The 19,085-nt window shown below is 43.9% G+C and overlaps 1 protein-coding gene across 1 annotated transcript; it reads left to right on the top strand.

Annotated features, from left to right (window-relative positions):
* The first annotated feature begins 595 nt into the window (after positions 1 to 595).
* On the top strand, positions 596 to 18,068 carry LOC134431817 (mucosa-associated lymphoid tissue lymphoma translocation protein 1 homolog). Its single transcript, XM_063180015.1, is given in 18 exon segments — positions 596 to 613; positions 615 to 748; positions 1,505 to 1,671; positions 2,565 to 2,686; positions 3,079 to 3,229; positions 3,353 to 3,531; positions 3,764 to 3,860; positions 4,518 to 4,550; positions 5,610 to 5,636; positions 6,687 to 6,719; positions 7,552 to 7,755; positions 10,765 to 10,942; positions 12,101 to 12,175; positions 12,562 to 12,689; positions 14,213 to 14,362; positions 15,073 to 15,230; positions 15,419 to 15,544; positions 16,283 to 18,068. Coding segments are annotated over 18 exon segments (2,445 nt in total). The 3' UTR covers positions 16,748 to 18,068.
* The last annotated feature ends 1,017 nt before the right edge of the window (positions 18,069 to 19,085 follow it).

Below are 19,085 nucleotides of genomic sequence, written 5' to 3'. Positions count from 1 at the left end.
CGGTGCCCCCCCTCAGGGTCGGGCTCCCTCAGGGCGCGGTGCCCCCCTCAGGGCGCGGTGCCCCCCTCAGGGCGCGGTGCCCCCCTCAGGGTCGGGCTCCCTCAGGGCGCGGTGCCCCCCTCAGGGCGCGGTGCCCCCCTCAGGGTCGGGCTCCCTCAGGGCGCGGTGCCCCCCTCAGGGCCGGGCTCCCTCAGGGCGCGGTGCCCCCTCAGGGCCGGGCTCCCTCAGGGTCGGGCTCCCTCAGGGCGCGGTGCCCCCCTCAGGGTCGGGCTCCCTCAGGGCGCGGGTGCCCCTCTCAGGGCGCGGTGCCCCCCTCAGGGCGCGGTGCCCCCCTCAGGGCGCGGTGCCCCCCTCAGGGCCGGGCTCCCTCAGGGCGCGGTGCCCCCCTCAGGGCCGGGCTCCCTCAGGGCGCGGTGCCTCCCTCAGGGCGCGGTGCCTCCCTCAGGGCGCGGTGCCCCCCTCAGGGCCGGGCTCCCTCAGGGCGCGGTGCCCGCTCTCCCCTCAGCCGGATCCCGCTCACCGCCCCGTCCCACGCTGCCTGCACTCCCCACGCGGCGCTTCCTTCCGGGCGGCGGCACCGCCCCGGCGAGCAGCCATGGAGCGCGGCGCGGCGGGGGCCGCTGCCCCTCAGCCGCCTGGCCGGGCCGCTGCTCCGCAGGCTCAGCGAGCTGCTGGACCGCGCGGCGCCCGGCAAGGGCTGGCGGGAGCTGGCGCAGCGCGCGGGGAGCCGCGGCACGGTGCGGCTGAGGTGAGCGCGGGCGGCGGGGCGCGTTTGTCTCTCTAATCCCCTAAAACACTGAAAGTCCGCTTGGTAAGTGACGGTATCACCACATACTGAAGGTAGCTCGCCCCCAGGCTTGCGTGGCGCTGTGATTTAAGGAAGGAAACGTTGATGAATCTTTTTAGTGGACATACGTAACCTTGTATTTTCTTTAGGTAGCTGTCATTGTTTCTTTATTTGTGTTGATTGAATCGGCTGTGATTGAAAGTGCGTGATGACAATGATACCAAAGTTGACTCTATAAAGTTCAGACACAATTAACTGCACTGTACAGTCGGTGTGTTAGGCTGGGCTCCAGCAGTCACTTGTTTACAACAACTTTAAAATCAGTCTTCCTGTTCTTTGAAGTTAAGAGTCTGACTCACTCTCTACGGCTTCTGAATTAGGCTCATGGAAATGAAAGGTGCTGTACTACTTTTTCTGCTGACACTTTAAAAGTGAAAAATAGAAGTACATTTGCTGAGAATTGTGAGGTACATGCATCTCTTTTACCATCGAGCTCACTAATACCAGTTTCTGTCTGTGGAAGTATCACTGAATAACCTCTGAACTCCTGAAACTTGAAGGAAATGCTGTAAATATGTCCAAATCAGCTAGGAATTTCCCATCTCTGTTTTTAAAAATTTTTTTTTTTTTATCTACAAGTGATTGTTTACCCAGGTCCTTTCCGAGGAAGAGGTACTGAGAAGGCGTGTGCCGTGTCTCTGTCCCATTATTCCACAGCCCTCTGGACGTGGAGCAGTGCTCCCTGCAGGTGCTGGAGCCGGAAGGCAGTCCCAGCTGGAGTCTCCTGAAGCTGCTGGGGGATCGGGGCTGCACTGTGCTGGAGCTGACGGAGTCCCTGCAGGCCCTGGAGCACACAGAGGCTCTCCGGTGTCTCAACCATTCAGGTCAGTTCTGAGCTGTGCTTTCACTGCAGCCCTGGATTTTAGACTGGCAACACTCAAGGTAGCCCTCTACAGTGACCAAAATCATCTTTAGTGCTTGCATTCTGGTAGTTGGGATGCAGATGATTACTGAGGTTATTGGCTGATCTGATTCTGAGGTTAAATGTGAGCCAAGCTTTCATGCAGTGCTGTTGCAGACTCAGACTTGGCTGGGTGTTGTCATTCAGTTTGCTGACTGGGGTTTTGTCTCCAGTGGATTTGGTTTTGGGATCATCCTGTAGTAAGATCTGGAATGGTTTAGGTTGAGAAAATAACTGCTTCATATCGGGGTGGTGTCAGAGTTGCTCTCCTGGCAGTTAAGCTTTGCAGTAGAAAATTTGACCTTGCAGAAAACCTCAGCCCTGTGTTCTGCAGGAGGCAGAGGCTTAAAGCTGAAACCAAAGATTCAGCTCAAAAGAGTGCATAAGGAATAGCAGGAAAATGTGCTCTGTTGGACTTAAACTCTGACTGCTTTGATTCCCTCAGGCTGGGCTTTAATCTGAACAGCTTAAAGAAATTGTTGGGAGTGAGCAAGCATTTAAAACTGAGAATATCTTTCCAAAAGGCATCTGTGATACCATGAGACACATAATTTCCTTTAAAATTAAAATGCATTAATGATATACTTTAAATCTTTTATGAGTTTCATCGAGTACTGATCAATTTGAGCATGGATTTTGTGTAGTGGAAGACAATTTTGAATGTCCTAAAGTAATCTAACTAATTGGAGCTGTGTGTATACACAGTACAAACAAATTATTTTCAAGTATATTTAATGTCAGAAATGTTCTGTGCTCCAAGGGCAGTTTAAATGCAAATATAAATTATGGGCTTGTATTTCTTCATAACTTTCCTAGGTGTAAAGATCGTTGTACAGCCAGACTCTCAAGCAGTGCTCTCTGGTCAGGTCGTCAAGCTGTGCTGCTGGGCAACAGGACACCCATTTGTGCAATACCAGTGGTTCAAGCAGGAAAGAGAGGTAAGAGTTCATAGAGAATGCAGGTTTTTAAATAGTGAAAATAAAACATAAAACATGATTTTGGATTGTCCTTTTTTTAAGACTCTTATTCACAATGAGAGAAGATTGCTGTAAATATTCATAAAACTCATAAAGTTTAAGAAATGCTGGATGATCCTACAAATGTGCTAAAACAAAACTGCGATTCCTTGTGTTCACACCACTTCATTCCTGGGGGCTGTGAATGTGGAATGGGGCAGAAAGGAAGCTGTAAGTTCAGTTGTCTCGGCCTACCAGTAAGTGAAGGAGTTGAAGATGGTGTTAAGAACTTGGAAATAAGTATTATAATGCTTGATCCTGGTTAAGATTAAACCAATTGAAATTGAAGGACTTTTGGTTCACCTGTGATGCAGGTTCCCCATGGTAATTCTCCAGAACTGGTTTTGAGTCCAGTGAGTGTAAAGGATTCTGGCTTTTACATCTGCCGCGTGAACAGCGAATCTTCTTTCGTGTTCAGTCGGTGGGCGCGCCTTGAAGTCTGTGAGCTTCAGGATCCGCCTTGCGGTGAGTGGCACAAACACCTTCTCAAAGTGCCTTCCTGCTTCCTCCAGGCACTGGGGTCCCTGTTGCTGTGCTTAGGTTGTCTCACACTTCCTTTTCTTGGTACTTCCTTTTCCTTTTTTTAAGGGCTCTTAACAGGTTTGCCTGAAAACAAGTTGTGCATTTGTAATCAGCCTCGGCCACAAAACCTGACTGTGGGGGATGCTTTGGTACTAGAATGTGGAGCTGTTGGAAACCCAATTCCTCATTACCAATGGTTCAGAAATGGATTTCCTTTGGCAAATGGGAGCAAAAATGTCTACACAGTAAGTTACTACAATGGGTCACACTTGGGAGCAAATGTTAACCACTTTGAGCTTACCACAGAAAGTTGCCTTGAAGAAAATAATTTCTCCAGAACCTTGGTAACTTCAGATGAAGTGCTGCTTTTAGTTTTTTAACTCTTTTTTGCCTGTGGGGCTTAGATGCAAGGCTTAAATACCTGATGCAGGTATTTCTTGGAGGTCTGTTGGGATGATTGTGGTGATGCTTGCATAGGTAACGTATGTGGATGTGGGACATCAAGGAACGTACTGGTGTCATGTGTTCAATGACCGGGAGGACGAAGACAGCAACAAAGTACAAGTCATTATAGGTAAGGAGTTCTTCTGTTTCATACAGGTCAGCTCCTTTGTCCATTTTTTCCACATCACTAAAATTTATTTTTGAAGCTTTCAGTATTAAGACAAGTACATGCCTTCTATATTTTTAGTTTATCTATTTGTTAAAACACCTGTGCTTGCATCCAGCAAATGGCATTTTAGAGTTTTGGGGTTTTATGGTAACCAGCACACAACTGCTGTCCCTTTTTGGCCCTGCCAGCATGTATGAGGCGTGTTAGCAGATTGCTAGCTGATTTATGCTTTTTGACAACTCAAAACCACTTTAACCTTTGCTGGGGATATGAACTCTGTTACATGGAGTCCTTCAGCAATCAGAGGTTAGACTGATTGTTCATTTCAAGTAGAATGAATGAATGATTGTTCATTTCAAGTAGAATGAATCAATTTCAGTGCTGTGTATTTGCAGTGAACTGAAGAGGACTTCCTCACCTAAGCAATACCCTAGTGTAGTACTCCTGGGTTTCAGGAATCATTACTGTGCAGTGTTATGGCCAATGCAAATGTACACTGCTGTAAAGTGAAGCCACATTGCACAGCAGCTTGACAGTGCCCTTTGTCTTCCACCTCGTGTGCTAACTCTCATAACTGAGAGCTCATCTTCCAATTTTTTCCCCTCCTTAAAACACAAGGAAGGAAAGCTGTAGCGGTGGAGTGCACAGAAGGTAAGGTAAACCTCTAATTGTAGTTTTAAAAATTGGTGATGGGAGTGACAGGTTGTTGAGTGTGTTGCTGAAAGGCATATGTGGGTTTTCAGGCAAACCTGGGTTTAAAACAGTGAGGGATGATGCAACAATCCTCCTGCATGTGCTTCTCTCTTCTTTGCCTGGACACCATGATCTAGATCTCACAGGAGAAAAAATAGGCTACTTCCTTCTTTTGTGGTATTCAAGTGATCTGGAGATTTCTCTGGTGAGGCTCAGGAGGCAACATCCTAGCAAGAAAATCTGGAGATGTTCAGGAACCTGGGTGATCTTGGAGAGCTGGCTAGAGCTAGTTCCAATGCCAGCTCCATGTCTGCAGAAGTGTTTGTAGCAACTTCCTTAGGATGATTTTTATTCTCCTTTGCATTGTTGCAACAGGGAGGAGAAGTGTCTTGTGACTGAAATGTTGGTGCCATCCCTCCCTGCTGAGCATCTCAGAGTCTGCAGCACAGGGGATTTGGTACAGTGGTGCAAGGCTGCTCCCAGAGAGCACTGCTGCTTCAGAGATGTTCATTTTCTTTTCTCTGCTTTCCAGTGTTTTCAGAATAAAGAGGTGAAACCCCTGGTAACTTAGGATGTTTGAAGATTGTGTCTGAAGTCTTTCTGAATACACATGGCTTCCCAAAATCAGATTTTTTGCTCAGGATGTTGCTTTTTTTCAGCCCTTCAAGCATCTGTTCTTCAGATTCTGATAGCTTGTTCCTTTTTCCCTCAACCTACTTGCATGCCTGTGCGATTGAGGTGTCTTAACTGTCTCCCCCTCTGTTTTTACATTTACTGTACTGCAATGCTGTGTCTAGCACAGCTTAATGTATTGCTGTAGGATTTTCTCTTCTCTGTGTGGAATAAGCACAAAAGGTTTGATTTGCACAAATGCAAAGCCAAAAGTATTTCAGAAATGTAGTTTGTTTTCTATGTTCAGCTTTGTTTAATAATAGTATGGCACTTATATTTTTACTAATAAAATGGGGTTTCTGCTTCTTGTTTAAACTATTATTTTGTTGGTGTTTTCCTTCACAGAAGATTTAAGTGATCTTCAGGAATCAGGTAAGTGATAAGTTTTGAAAAACTTTAACTTGGCATCTTCATTTTATGTTACACTGAAGGCTTGCTGGGTTGCAGTATGAACTTTACAGTATTTGGATGTACCTATAACTGAGAATTGAATAGCAGCTGGTATCACCTTAACAGCAGCACAGCTTTCTAGTTCCAAGAGATTGAACTTGAAGCATATAGAGAATCACAGGGGTGCTGTTTGTAAAATAGCCCAAGGCTGCACATATACATACACAGATACAAAGGGAATTATCTTTCTTGTCTGGGGTTTCTTGGGGCTCCCAGTTTTAGCACATTGCTACTTGAAGTGAAAAAGATCTGAGGTGTCTGGCTATCACTCCTGTTGAGTGGCATATTTCTTCCAATCATGTTGGAGTCAGCCAATGTGATCTGAAGCCTGTTAGGTGGTTAGTGTAGAGCTCCAGAGGGGATTATCCCTCATACAGTTTTCCCAAAGCCTCAACTCCCAAAGATAGTTTCCTGGGTTAGATATCAAATATGTTTATGTTTGCCCAGCCTCAGTTTCAACCACTGAAGGGCTTCTCTGTCATACGGTGTCGTGCTATCCAGGTGAGCCGCTTCGGCACACTGCTCACTGTTTCTCTTGGCACAGCACTGGCTTTGCCACCCCTCTGCAAAGTACAGAATAAAAGCATTTTCACACTCAGATGGGAATCCCTGCTAAGCATGTTCCACCTGGCATGTTGCATTTTGTTTGGAGAGGATGAACTGGTCAGGTGTCACTGAAAATGCCAATGTGCAGTTTGTGAGATTCAGCATCTATTCTTTCTTAATCTATAGAATTAGCTATTCACATCCAGTCAGGATTGTTTGCTGGAAGAGGGTGAAGGAAATCATCTAAACAAAAACAACAATACCAACAAAACACTCCCAAACCCCACCAAAACAAAGAGGGCTTTTTCCTGCATTAAACCAGCAAAGTGTTAGAGAAAGCAGTGTTATTAGACTGTGGTTGTGGGGAAGATGCAGTTCATTTTCTGTAGTCACCGACACACTTCTCTTTTCTTCTATTTCAAACAGACCCACAAGAAGAATCAAGTCACAGACCTGTGGGTAAGTAGTTTTGTACTGAAATGACTGTATGCATTTGACATCTCGGATGCAGATTTTGCTGCTACTGACACTGCCAGTGCAAGACCCGTGGGGCAAATAGAGAGCTCCAGGGAGGGAGATCTGTGGATATTTGTGTAGTCCATTTAGAATGCTTGTTTGCCCTTTCAGGAGTAAACTGTGCCAAGGGCACCAGTGCTGTTAAGTGACCCTGTGAAGCATTTGCAGCTTCTCATAGGGGCTGTTTCAGCTTACTGCTTCAGATTGCTGTGCCAGGCCTTAGCCAGTGTGTTCCTGCATTCCTTTGAACCCTTGGAGCCAGTGCTATTGGGATGATGTGATGGAAAGCACTGCTATCCTGTCTGCTGAGGAAATGCTTGCAGCCCTCCCCATTCTGTTCCTGTGGATGCTTTGGTGCTGAACTGAAGCTCATAATGAGGTGGATAGCACATGTCATTTGATGAATAGTTGCTGGGTTTTTAAATCATATTCTTAAATTTGCACTGTAGACTTGAGTGGTCAGGCATGTTGTCCTGTTGATACTTAACCAGATGGAAAGGCTGCTGGCCTCTGTCAGAATTTTATGGCTCTTTCAGGTTCATTAGTGTGAGGGGGAGTGTAAGTGTTCCCCTCTCACGCAGGTGATTTTTCCCTTCAGGCTGAAAAGAAAGTTGAGCTGTGTTGTTGATGTGGGATGACTTGTAAAATCAGATAAAATATTGTGCCTGAAGTGAGATTGATACCCTTTTCACTTTGGAAAACTTTAAATTTAAAGGTGTTGAATCCATGGAATATATAAATGTGACTTTTTTTTTTTTTCTCTGTGTCTTGGCAGCCACAGACAAGGTGGCTCTGTTAATAGGAAACATGAGCTACTGGAATCATCCCCAGCTCAAGGCTCCAATGGTAGATGTCTATGAATTGACCAGTTTGCTAAGGCAGCTGGATTTCAAAGTTGTATCTTTGCTGGATCTTACTGAGTCTGAGATGCGAAATGCAGTGGATGAATTTTTACTTCTCCTGGACGAAGGAGTTTATGGTAAGGACACGTGCATCCCTTCTGAAGTAGGTCCATTTTGTATGTATCAAGTAGCAAACATCTGCTATTTGCCTCAGCTAAACAACCTTCAGGGTAAATATCATATATGTAGAATGGGAAGAATAAGTTAAAGGCACCCACCAGCATACTCTCTGACTTTGGTTAAAATGCTGTTGTTCCTTTACTTTTACAACGGATCAGATGTTTGAACTTCATTCTTTAACCACACCTAAAACTGCACTGCAGGCTTTTATTTTGTTTGGTAGTACTTTGCTTGCTTAGATTTGATTTTGGGCTGCAAAGCACAAGACAGAAGTGGGGGAGAGCATGATGGAATTGATGTATGGAGTAAAAGCCTTGCATGGAAAAGGCCAAGAGTGATCTGGTTTGGAGTGTAAGGAAAGTTCTTACGTTTTCGCTGACTGCCATTATTTTGTCATTTTTCTAAGATTGTATTTGCTAAGATTGTATAGAAAACTCCAGAAATTATTTAGGACAGAGAGCAAAATATTTTCCCAGGTCCCTATTTTTTGGATTGCAGAATTCCTGTAGTAAAAATCCATTTGAGAAAACATTATTTGATCCCTTTTTGGAACACAAGGTCAGCTTATTTCTTAGCATGGCTTTTTTTACGGATGTGTTACCTGATGCTCTCTCTGTGCAGAACTGCCTGCTCTGACATTTGGGCATTTATATCTGAGCCAAAACCTGCCTGACACGAAGCCTCAGTCTGGCAGGAACATGAGGCTTTTGAGACCAGTTTGCTTTTATTATTCCCTGGGAAATAGATGGCCTTATCTATTTGGGTGAGCTTTGAGATATTTGCACCTTCTCAATTTTTCTCCCTAATTGTGGACATGAATGTAGCAAATAAAGTACTGAAAGGCTTTAATTTCTCAGCAGCACCATATGAAAACTCTTACATGGCATATTTTTGCAGTTATACTTTTCCAGCCAGTTGATACAAAAGGTAAGCAGAACAGTTTTAGGTGGTGTGTGGCAATAACTACTTCTGTTTAAAGGATTACTTTGTTCTTTCTGCATAGTGGCTATGAATGGCTTAAAGCCTATAAAAGATGCTGTCAGAGCACAAATAGGTAACGATTTATTGCCTTTTCTAGTGGGCATAGCTTCAAATAGAAGAGACATAATGACTACTGCTGCTTAGTCCCTGCTACATATAAACCTGATGCTTACTAGGTTGTGTAATTCTGGCTTGCTGCCAGGAAAGTGGCATTTCAGATGCTGGTCCTTAAGAGCAGGAGTAGTAAACAAAGTGACGATGACTGTCTCCTCTGCTGTCTTAGTCTGTGCTGTTCTAAATGTAGGTTGCAATTAACATTGTATTCCACACAGGGTAAAAGCACTGACCCATGTGTTTGAAAGGCTAAAAATATTTAGGCTGCTTTCTTTTTAAATGAGAGGGACTGAGGGAGGGAGGCAGATATCAGTTAAATGCTGACGTCTCTGAGGAACTTGAGCCTACTTAAAATTGTTGTGTGTGTCTCTGTTGAGGCCCTCCAAATATGTTTACTCCACTTACCCCAGGTATGTGCAGATTTATTTCTGATCTTGAGCTCAACGTATTAGCTGTTGCAGGTACTTGGCACGTAGCACAATCATCTGCCAAGGATAGAAAAGGAATGTGGTCAGTCAGTCCAATTACTTACAGAATATATGCTCAGATACAGAGAATCTTAAATATAACCCTGATTTCAGTCCAGATCCGAGCTCTGGAAATCACATGAAGACTTTCTTTTTAGCCTAGGGCCTAGACACAAGGTTATGCAGTTGCACTTTATACCATTTTTAGCTCTCTTGAAGCTTGCCAGGCTCAGGTAGCCCTCATATTTTTGTTTCTTGTAGCTATGTGTACTGAAAAGGTGAAAACATCAAGCATGCCTGCCTCCATGAGCTAGTATGTTAGGGTGAGGCTTATTTTGGGTTCTATCTGAATCTGCCAGTGTTGTAGTGACTTAAATGTTTCAGCAAATGTTAGTAAGAATAACAACATAAGAATATGGTATCTCCAACCAGCATAAATTGTCAGATTTCTGTTGACTTTTATTCAGCTGAGCACTGTACTGTAATTGCAGATCTGACCCACAGACTGCTTTGACTAGGTAAATAAAAAAATCTTTTTAGAAGGTGGAATTTGCATCATTAAGGAAACCAGTACTGGGAATAGGCAATAGGAAAATTCAATTAAATCATACAAGCCTCTGGTAACTGCATTTTATGGCAGTAGAGATTATTGATTCTAAGTTATCTGATCTTCATGTAAATTTAAATGACTTTAATATTGGACATTTTTATTCATATAAGGAATATCTAAGTCCTAGCTTGCAGTTCCCTTTCTCGGGGTTGAGAAAAACTTTCTTGTTTTATTGAAGATTCTAAATCTTAAAGTGTTGTAGGCTGTTTTGCGGTGACACATGAGGAACACGATGGCAGGATAATAATTTCTGGGTAGATAAGCATGCAAAGAGTTTGTTTAGTAGACCCAGAAGAGTCATGAGTCTGTGACTAGGAGATATAGCTGCAATCAACTGAACATGAGCTGTTGGTAGTCGGTAATGGGGATGTCCTCTGGAGTCCCACCAAACTCTTCAGCATTATTTTTTTTTCTGTCTATAAGCTGCAGACTTAGTGCTGCTCAGAGCTTAGTAATTGCACATGAGGAGAAGATGTTTTATGGTTGGCACATCTCCTTGTTCCTGTCTGTGAATTACACATAACAGGCCGTCTCTGTTAGAGGTTATAGCTATTAGAGCATTTTAAGAGTATTTAACTTTGTTTATGCAAATGTCTAACTGATTCTATTGCATGTGTGATTTTTGTGCTTCTTTTAATTTATTTTGTTGGTGTATTGTGGAGATGATGTAATTGTGGCTTGGAGTGACTTCAGTGAGCTCCCTGGCCCACAGTCAGCATTGCAGTTTTGGCCCCTTTTGAAATGGACAGAAGTCTCTGATGCCCGGCTCACTGTCGCACCTGTTTTGAACTCAGGTTTGTTGTACTATGCTGGCCATGGCTACGAAAACTACGGGAACAGTTTCATGGTTCCTGTTGACGCCCCGAACCCGTACCGCTCAGCCAACTGCCTGTGCGTGCAGAACATCCTGCGGCGGATGCAGGAGAAGCGCACGGGGCTCAACGTGTTCCTGCTGGACATGTGTCGCAAAAGGTACCCCCGGCACCCGGGAGCGAGCTGGCCTCTGCTCTCTGGGCTCCTCACAGAACGCTGGGCCTCCTGCACGTGACAACTCTTTAGGCTGAAAATTCACTGTACTGCAAAGGCCATGGTTCTGAGGATTCACAGCCTGCACCTGAGTGCTTTTAGCATCGGTAGGATTCACCCAGACTTGTGCCCGTGGCCTTGGATAGAGATGTTAACCTGGTGGTTAGACTTTGTCCCCATGGGTACATACCTGCCTCCTGATTTCAATGACATTTATTTCTTTTCTGCTGCTGTTTTTTAGACGTTATAAACAGACTGATCAGATAAAAGTAAAATTTGGCATCTTAAAGAAGAAACAGGACCCTTTCCCCTGGGATTATTATCCATCTTCCTTCATTACAGGGAGGAGGGAAAGCCCTGCGATCAAAGGCATGTTAACTTAACAGAAGGGCTCAAATGAAGTGCTTATTTTAGAATTCCTGAGAGCCATGGATTTTGCTTCTATACTGAGGATGTTGTATCTTTATTTAGAGGTTAAAAACCAACTGATTTATGGGATTTTTTTCTACACAAAGTACTGTGTTCTTTCCATGTTGAGATACTACTATGATCATTAAACTGGAACTTGAAATCAGCTCTTCAGTCAGCACTTCTGGCAATTGGTCTCTGGGGAATGTTTCATAACAGAAAGTTGCTGGCGCTTCAGTATCTGTGGAGCCTCCAAACTTCTTTGCTAATGAAATGCCCGTGACCCAATTCAGCTTCACAATCTGCTGTCCAAATAGAAAATCCATCTACGTAAGCTTTGTACTAACAGCGCCATGTTTGGTGGGGAAAAGACACATTTTAAAAAACATGGCATTTTTGAAATAAGGTAAAATTGGTAGATATCAGAACTGTGTTTTGCAGAGATTGCAGCCAGACTCTACTGGTTAGTACAGCAAGCTCTTCTCTGGGTAATGCCTGGTGCCTCTGTCTTTACACTGCCCTCAGGCAGAGTGTTGATGGTGCTGGCTTTTGTATTTGAGCAGTCAGGATTCATTACAGACTCGGAGGAGTGAAACAAATTACTGGTTCTGAACTCTCTGTTTTGTGTTTTGATTTTGTTGCCATTATGAGTTCTCAAATTACTATTTTACCTTCTTGTGTTTCCATTTATTACAGAAATGAATATGATGACACGATTCTTATCTTGGATGCTCTGAAGGTTACAGCCAACATTGTTTTTGGATATGCAACGTAAGGAAGTTATTCTTCTGTGCCACAGAAATGACTGAGATTTTATGGCTGATCTTTTTCAGAATTGTGCTGTGGGCCAGTAACCTTGGTCACTTTTCAAGTGCAAAAACTGCTGAATAGAAGTAGTCAGGAGCTTTACTAAAATTGTCAATAAGAAATTTAAACTCCTCATATGAGCAGTTTGATGAACAGGTCTAGTCTGTGGTGTCATTTTTAAGAGAAACTTCCATCAGCTGCTTGCAAGGGAACATGAAGAGCAGGTTGGCCTTGGACACAGCCTGGTTTTCAAATTGTAGGGTTTCTTTCCCCATTCCCAGTATAAATTTACTTTTAATCCTGCAGGTTTTTCAGTGTTTTTTCCTTGACTGATGCTGATGATCTCACAGGTGCCAGGGAGCAGAAGCTTATGAAATTCAGCAGCTGGGGTTGGCGAATGGAATCTTCATGAAGTTCCTGAAGGACCGTTTGTTAGAAGACAAGAAGGTCACTGTTCTGCTTGATGAGGTTGCAGAAGGTGAACTCCAGCTTACTGCACTAACAGTCTCTTCAGTCTGCATTACTGAAAACAACTTTGCTTCCGTGTCTTTCCTCTCATGGTGAATGTGTTACATGAATTAAATATTTCTTGTTGTGCTTTGTTCAGATACCAGGTGCTACTGGGCAGCATATGAACAACATTCCTGATGCTCAGCCTCTTTAATAGTGCTCAGTTTTATACTTTCCTCTTCAGTGAACCTTATTTGTTCTGAGTATCTTTCAGCATGGAGCTTTGAATTGTCCATCCACAAAACTGCTCTTCTGTCTGTGGTGCCAGCTGCATGTGGTAGTCCAGTCGTTTGCATGTTCATTTAAACAATTAACGTAATCCTCCTTGCCTCAGGGTGCTATAGCAATGATAATGATTTGTTCTCTAAGTGCAGTAAAAAGAGCAGTGCACTGTGTGAATTTGCCTGGCTCGGTGATTGTATTTTTGATGGGAGAAGCACTAAAGTGAAAAGTGTGGAGGGAAAGCATACTGCTTCTGTGCAGACACCTGCTCCAAGCACAGAACAGTGTCAGACTGGTGTGTGTAGGTGCATCTCCCCTGGGTGCAGCAGCCTGGGGCAGCTGCAGGTCACAGAGCTTTGTGTTCTGTTCAGGAATGCAGGGAAAGATTGACTGGTCAGGCAGCGTGACAAGCCCTGGGAGGATTTGCAGGTGTTGGGTGCCAGGGAGTACACAGGTTCTGTGCAGACAGTGCCAGAGGATTGTTCCCATTAAGTGTTCCATGGAAAAGGCTGTAGCCTGCTGGCTCCGTGGCTCTTGCTGTGCCTGTGCCACCAGAGTGCAGTGCTGGCTCATGGTCAGCTTGGTGACCACTAGGTCCCCAAGCAGGTCCTTTCCTGCAGATCTGTGTCCCGGTGAGTCAGGGCCCTTCATGGGCCTCTGCAAGGGATTTTTCCTGCTTGGGAGCAGAACTTGGTGTTCCCTGTTACTGGACTTGATGACATTCCTCTCTGCTCAATTCCGCAGCCTGTCCAGGACCCTCCCAAGAGCAGTACAGTCTTGTGGGGGATCAGCCACTCCTCTTGATTTTTAATCATCTGCAAACTTTCCAAGTTTTGTTCTCTCTCCTGACACATAGGTCATTAGTGATGCTGTTAAATAATCAATATTGCACCCTTGTATCTAAACCTAAAATACTCCCCTTGCCCCCAGTTCTTTACAATAATCTCCTCCAATGGAATTACTCACATTCTTGAAATTAGCCACTCTAATTAGGACCTTACCCAGTCGGAGCTGTGATCTGCTTGGACTGGCTCTGAGGAACGGGACAATGTTGGCCAGGCTGCATGCAACCCCTTGGGGCTCTGCAGAGCTGCTTTGGCCTTCAGGGAAGGAAGAGCTGAGCAAGGAGCACCTGTAAAACTGCAGCTCTTGATGGATGTGCTGGCTCTGCCATAACCACAGTAACCACACATTGCAGGAAGGTACTTAATTCAGTTGGAATTGCAGCAGCATTGATTTTAAAAGAATCTCTCTGCATCTTGTTTTTAGATATGGGCAAGTGTCCCCTTACCAAAGGCAAGCAAGCCCTGGAGATCCGCAGCAGCTTGTCAGAGAAAAGGGCATTAACTGATCCTGTTCAGCAAAGCACATCTTCTGCAGAGTGCCTGGCACGGAACCTGCAGTGGGCCAAGGCTCATGGTACAGTACAGTCTGCTTTCAGATGGCCCTGCTGCTGTGATGGGCGGAGGGAGGGCAGGCACTGCTGAGTGTAAATGGAAGAAGTGCAAGGCTATAGCTACATTTTCATTACTATGTTCAATTGGAAGTTTTTGGGTTGGGGCTTACCCTTACATGAGATAGTAATGAACAAGGTGACATGTAGAATTCATGTATATTCAGTACATTTAAGACCACTCAGACCCTGGAGGGGAGACTTAGGGGTTGTCTGTCTTCTGGGACAGTCTCCCAGAACTGCTTGTCTAGCAGTGACATTTGTAAGATGTCACTGATCTCATTCTAAAGTCAACACTTAAAATAGCCAGGTGAACTGTATAGTAAATGTGCACGATTAAAAGAAGTTTTCAATGCAGACAACTAAGAAAACTAAAATAAGACTGAGATGAGTTCCAGGTTTCCTAGCTATTTAAGAAGGCCAGTGGGGTTTAAGACCTGTTTTTACCTTTTTCACCTCAACCTGTTGGAGTACATCTTCAAATTTCTTTGACCGTTGGGGCAGAGGGTCAGGGATAGCATTTCTAAGACCACTTGTCATATAGGAAGGCTCTCTCAGAGATGCAGATGTTTATTTGAGCCCAAGCACTTAATTCTTGTTTGTTAAATTATTGAAAAAGAAAAATGCATATGCTAAATTTATATTTAGACTGTACCAATGTGTTATTTATTGGCAGAGCTTCCAGAAAGTATGTCCCTTGAATTCCAGTGTGGTGTTCAGATTCAGTTGGGGTTTGCAGCAGAGTTCTCCAATGTCATGATAATCTATACACAGATAATTAAGAAGCCCCCTGAAATCACAGCTTGCAGAGCCCACATCACAGACTTCCCACTTGTAAGTGCTTCCTGCTGCTGTCTCATGATCTCGCTCCACTGAAGTTGAAAATTTTCTGCTCCACTCATATCAAGTTGCATCTTGTATAATAAAATGGGTCTAAAGTGCTTTAACTTATCAAACTGAAAGAAATACTATTTTATGATCTACAAATTCTATATCATCAATTAAGTTATTTTTTTCCTTAGGACTTGGATGTAGATCCTAAAGAGGCCAATAAAGGAACTCCTGAGGAAACTGGAAGCTATTTAGTTTCAAAGGATCTTCCCAAACACTGCCTCTACACCAGGCTGAGTTCACTGCAAAAGCTAAGGGTTAGTATATACTGTTCATTACAAGTTTGCCCAGGTATTTGACACTATTTATGCTGCTTTGCAGTTCTGTTGAGGCAGCTGTGTATTGTTACTGTGGTAAGTTCTTTGGAGGGAAAGAATGGATAATAACACAGTTCAGTGACTTCAATTTCAGCTGAAAAGTAAAAGGCAGGGAATTGATGCATATGCAATCCTGAAACCAGTGTGCAAGGCCCTTTGTATTTTCCAGGCCCATGCTGAGCTTGGCCAAGATGGTTATTTTTGTGCAGATCACCTATTGCATGCTCTGAGGGTGTTCCTGTGCTTTTTAGGAGGAACATGTTCTGAAGCAGAGCTGCCTCTTACACAGGCATTAGTAGGAGATGAAAGTGTTGTGTATCATGTGTTGTGTTGTTGTCCTGGGCAGGTTTTTGAAAGGTTCTCTTCAGCAGGCTGGGGCACTGCTAAGTGTCTGTATGTTTGTGTCATGAGCATCTGTGCCAGACACAGCCTGGCATCTCTTCTTCGGGGCTTTTGGCAGTTGAGGTAACACAAGTTCTTGTGGAAGTACAGACTGTTCAGTGAACAAGCAGTGGCCAAAAGAGGACGTCAGGAAACAAGGCCTGCCCATTGTGTCTCTAGCTCCTAAAGAGATCACTCTGCTTCTCCAGGAGGCTGGACCCTCCCCAAGCGTTTGCTGTAGTGTTTATTTGCAGAGCAAGTATAACTTTTTCTCTCCCCTTCTTTCTGCTTTTACAGGAACATTTAATCTTCACTGTTTGCTTGCACTATGAGTATTCAGGAATAGAAGATACAATGGATGAAAGAAAGGAGATTAATGTTGGGAAGCCCCTTATTGCTAAATTAGGGCTTCACCCTGGATTCAAACCCAAGAACTGTCTCCAGACATGTTGCATGCCTGGTTATCCTGTTCATAATCCAGTGGAATCGAGTCCAGAGGCAGCTGAATACTACATCCCTAGTCATTGCCAACCCAGTTCCTCTCCAGGTGTTTGCCATCCACACTGTGCTTGCTCAAACAGCACCACACATCCGGAGGCATGTTCCTGCAATGGGACTGCCAGGATGTTGGCTCCAAGACACGAAGTACAGCATTACTCACCCACTGTGGAAAAGCAGAATGTACCAGTAGAGACCACAGATGATACTGTTGAACTGGAATTCTTCCTCTCTGACAGCCTGAGCTTCTCTGAACAGCAATAGCTGGGATGTGTTTGGAAAGACCAGAGTGGCATCCTTGAACAGAGGGGCTTCCACACTGCCTCTCCATCTTCTGGAGTTTGGAGACTTCTGGACAAGGCCCTTGGAGATTCTAGAGTAGGTGCTGGGAATGAGATTGTGATGAAAAATTTTAATACCTTAAGAGACAAAACTGGACCAATAGATTTAGGAATGAAAAATGCATTCTTTCTAATTTTTTTTCACCTACTCTTTGTTCTTTGGTACAGAGAAAAATCTGAACTGCTCCAAGTTTCCTATGCTGTTCTTTGGCCATCGTGTGTTAGGATGGTCACTGATGTTCCAGTGCCTGGGATGCAGCCAGAAAGCAGCTCTGACTGCATTCCCCTCTCTGATTGCCACATGTCCAGTGTCTGGCAGCATCTGAGAGGGCTAAGATCTGTACAAGGAACCCAAAACCTGAAGAGCCAACAAATTGACATCACTTGTGATTTTAAGAGAACCTCCAATTATCAGAGGGAGCAAAGTCACAGAATCATACTGTGGTGGATTGTTTCTATTTTGATTTTTCTTTTACATAACACTCTTTAAGATTTTTTGCTGATCTGATACCTGATTCTTCATGTTCTGGAAGAACACTAACTGGAAAGATGAGGGCAAGTGCCTGCTCAGCAAGCAAGGTATTGTATGGTCAGTTTCACAGACATGCTGAGGGCTAAAACAAGAATCACGAGAAAAGTGATGTTTATTAGGTCATTGAAAGTCTTGAAAATGCAAAATATATTGGGGTGTAAGGGAGTTTTCAGACAGGGGTAGTAGCCTTTCCTGTACTGGTAATATTGAGAGGAAGAATTGCTTTCATTAAGATCCTCATCATAAAAACAAGATAAGTGAATGCTGTTGAGGCAGACTAGCCAGTTTCAATCTGCAGTGGAGTGCTGCGATCTGGTGGCCTGGCAATGTCCTGGTGTGGCCATAAAACTTTTGAGATGGGAATGTTAATGTTTCTTTAACTAAATCTGTGATCTTTAGGTTGCTCTGTGCTGAAAGGTGGATATAGGTACATGGATATAGCTATTTCCAGGATGACAGCCATGCTTGAAGTAATCTGAACATGAGCTTGAATTTCTGTTTTCCTTCTGCAGGATGTTAAGTAGCATCATAGCTATTAATGAATGAGATCTACCTGCATTAACTGTTCTGTGCAGTTGACTTCTAAATCAGATTGTAGCTTGAGACATGCTCTAGGAGTGCGCTACTTAGTTAATACTTTGTCAGTTTCCTAATTTGTATAAAAGCTTATTATTTTTTCTTACTGGGTAATAAATTGTTGTCCATAAAATTATGTACTATGTGCATATGTAGTTGCTACATTCTTCTACGCCTTCCAGCCTTAACGAGCCAAAAACTTTATTGAAACAAAACATGTGAGGAAAGATTTTCCTTAACAGAAAAGGGGAAATCTGAATCATGAGCTTCAGCTGAAGATATACAGATCTGGGCCTGGGCTGATAGCCTTGCTCCTCGAAGCTCAACCCTTGCCTCTTGAGAGGTGCAAAGGTGTTTGATCTTTAATAGGTATCCTTGGACATATTTGTATATGCATGTATGTACTTGTGTGTGTGTGAATTGATTTAAATCCTCTCTGGGCAGTATAGTATGGATATTGCCATCTTAGATCTAGAATTAAATTCCTGCTGCACTTATAGGAATTGAATCATTTCACAAATGTTAAATAGTCAGCAGTTAGGTGGTGCCAAATTCTTCAAGCATAAACCCCTGCCCAGCTCTGAGCCCTGTGACTCAGCAGCAGGGCCTCTGTTAGCCTTTGGCACTCGTGGTGCCTGTGTAAATCATTCTACATTGATTCTCGACAGATTTTCCTCTGTGTGCATCATCCATGTAGCAGTTGCCAGAGTGAGCCCTGCCATTCTGCCTCACCACCCTTTTGCACACTTATATTAAACCTGCTTTTGCTAATACCTTTAACAGAGTTCTCTGAGTGACCTAAATCACTCAGGCTTGTCCAAATTGTGGACAAGAGACAAAAGTCTGCCTGTGGCAGTAGAGTGTGTAGAGGAAAACTTTGTCTTTCTGAACCCTCTTTAAAAAGAGAATGGTGATGGAAAGGCATTTTCTCACTGCAGCACTGTCTTCAGGAAGTGCTCTGTTTTAATTATTAGTGTTTAGAATGAAATACTCTGGTTCTTCAGTGCAAGCAGCACTCATGTCCTTTGGCCTAGATCCAGGAAAGCACTTTAAAAGTTCAACGGGTATAAATTAACATTCCAATCGAAGTGAAATTGGTGGGATTAAAAGACATGCCTAAACCTAGGTAGTTGTTACCTCTCTCTTTGACTTG

This window comes from Melospiza melodia, chromosome Z, assembly GCF_035770615.1.
Source record: "Melospiza melodia melodia isolate bMelMel2 chromosome Z, bMelMel2.pri, whole genome shotgun sequence".
In the NCBI taxonomy this organism is placed as follows: Eukaryota; Metazoa; Chordata; class Aves; order Passeriformes; family Passerellidae; genus Melospiza; species Melospiza melodia.
The sequence above is the reverse complement of the archived record's forward strand: the minus strand, read 5'-3'. Positions and strand labels throughout refer to the sequence as shown.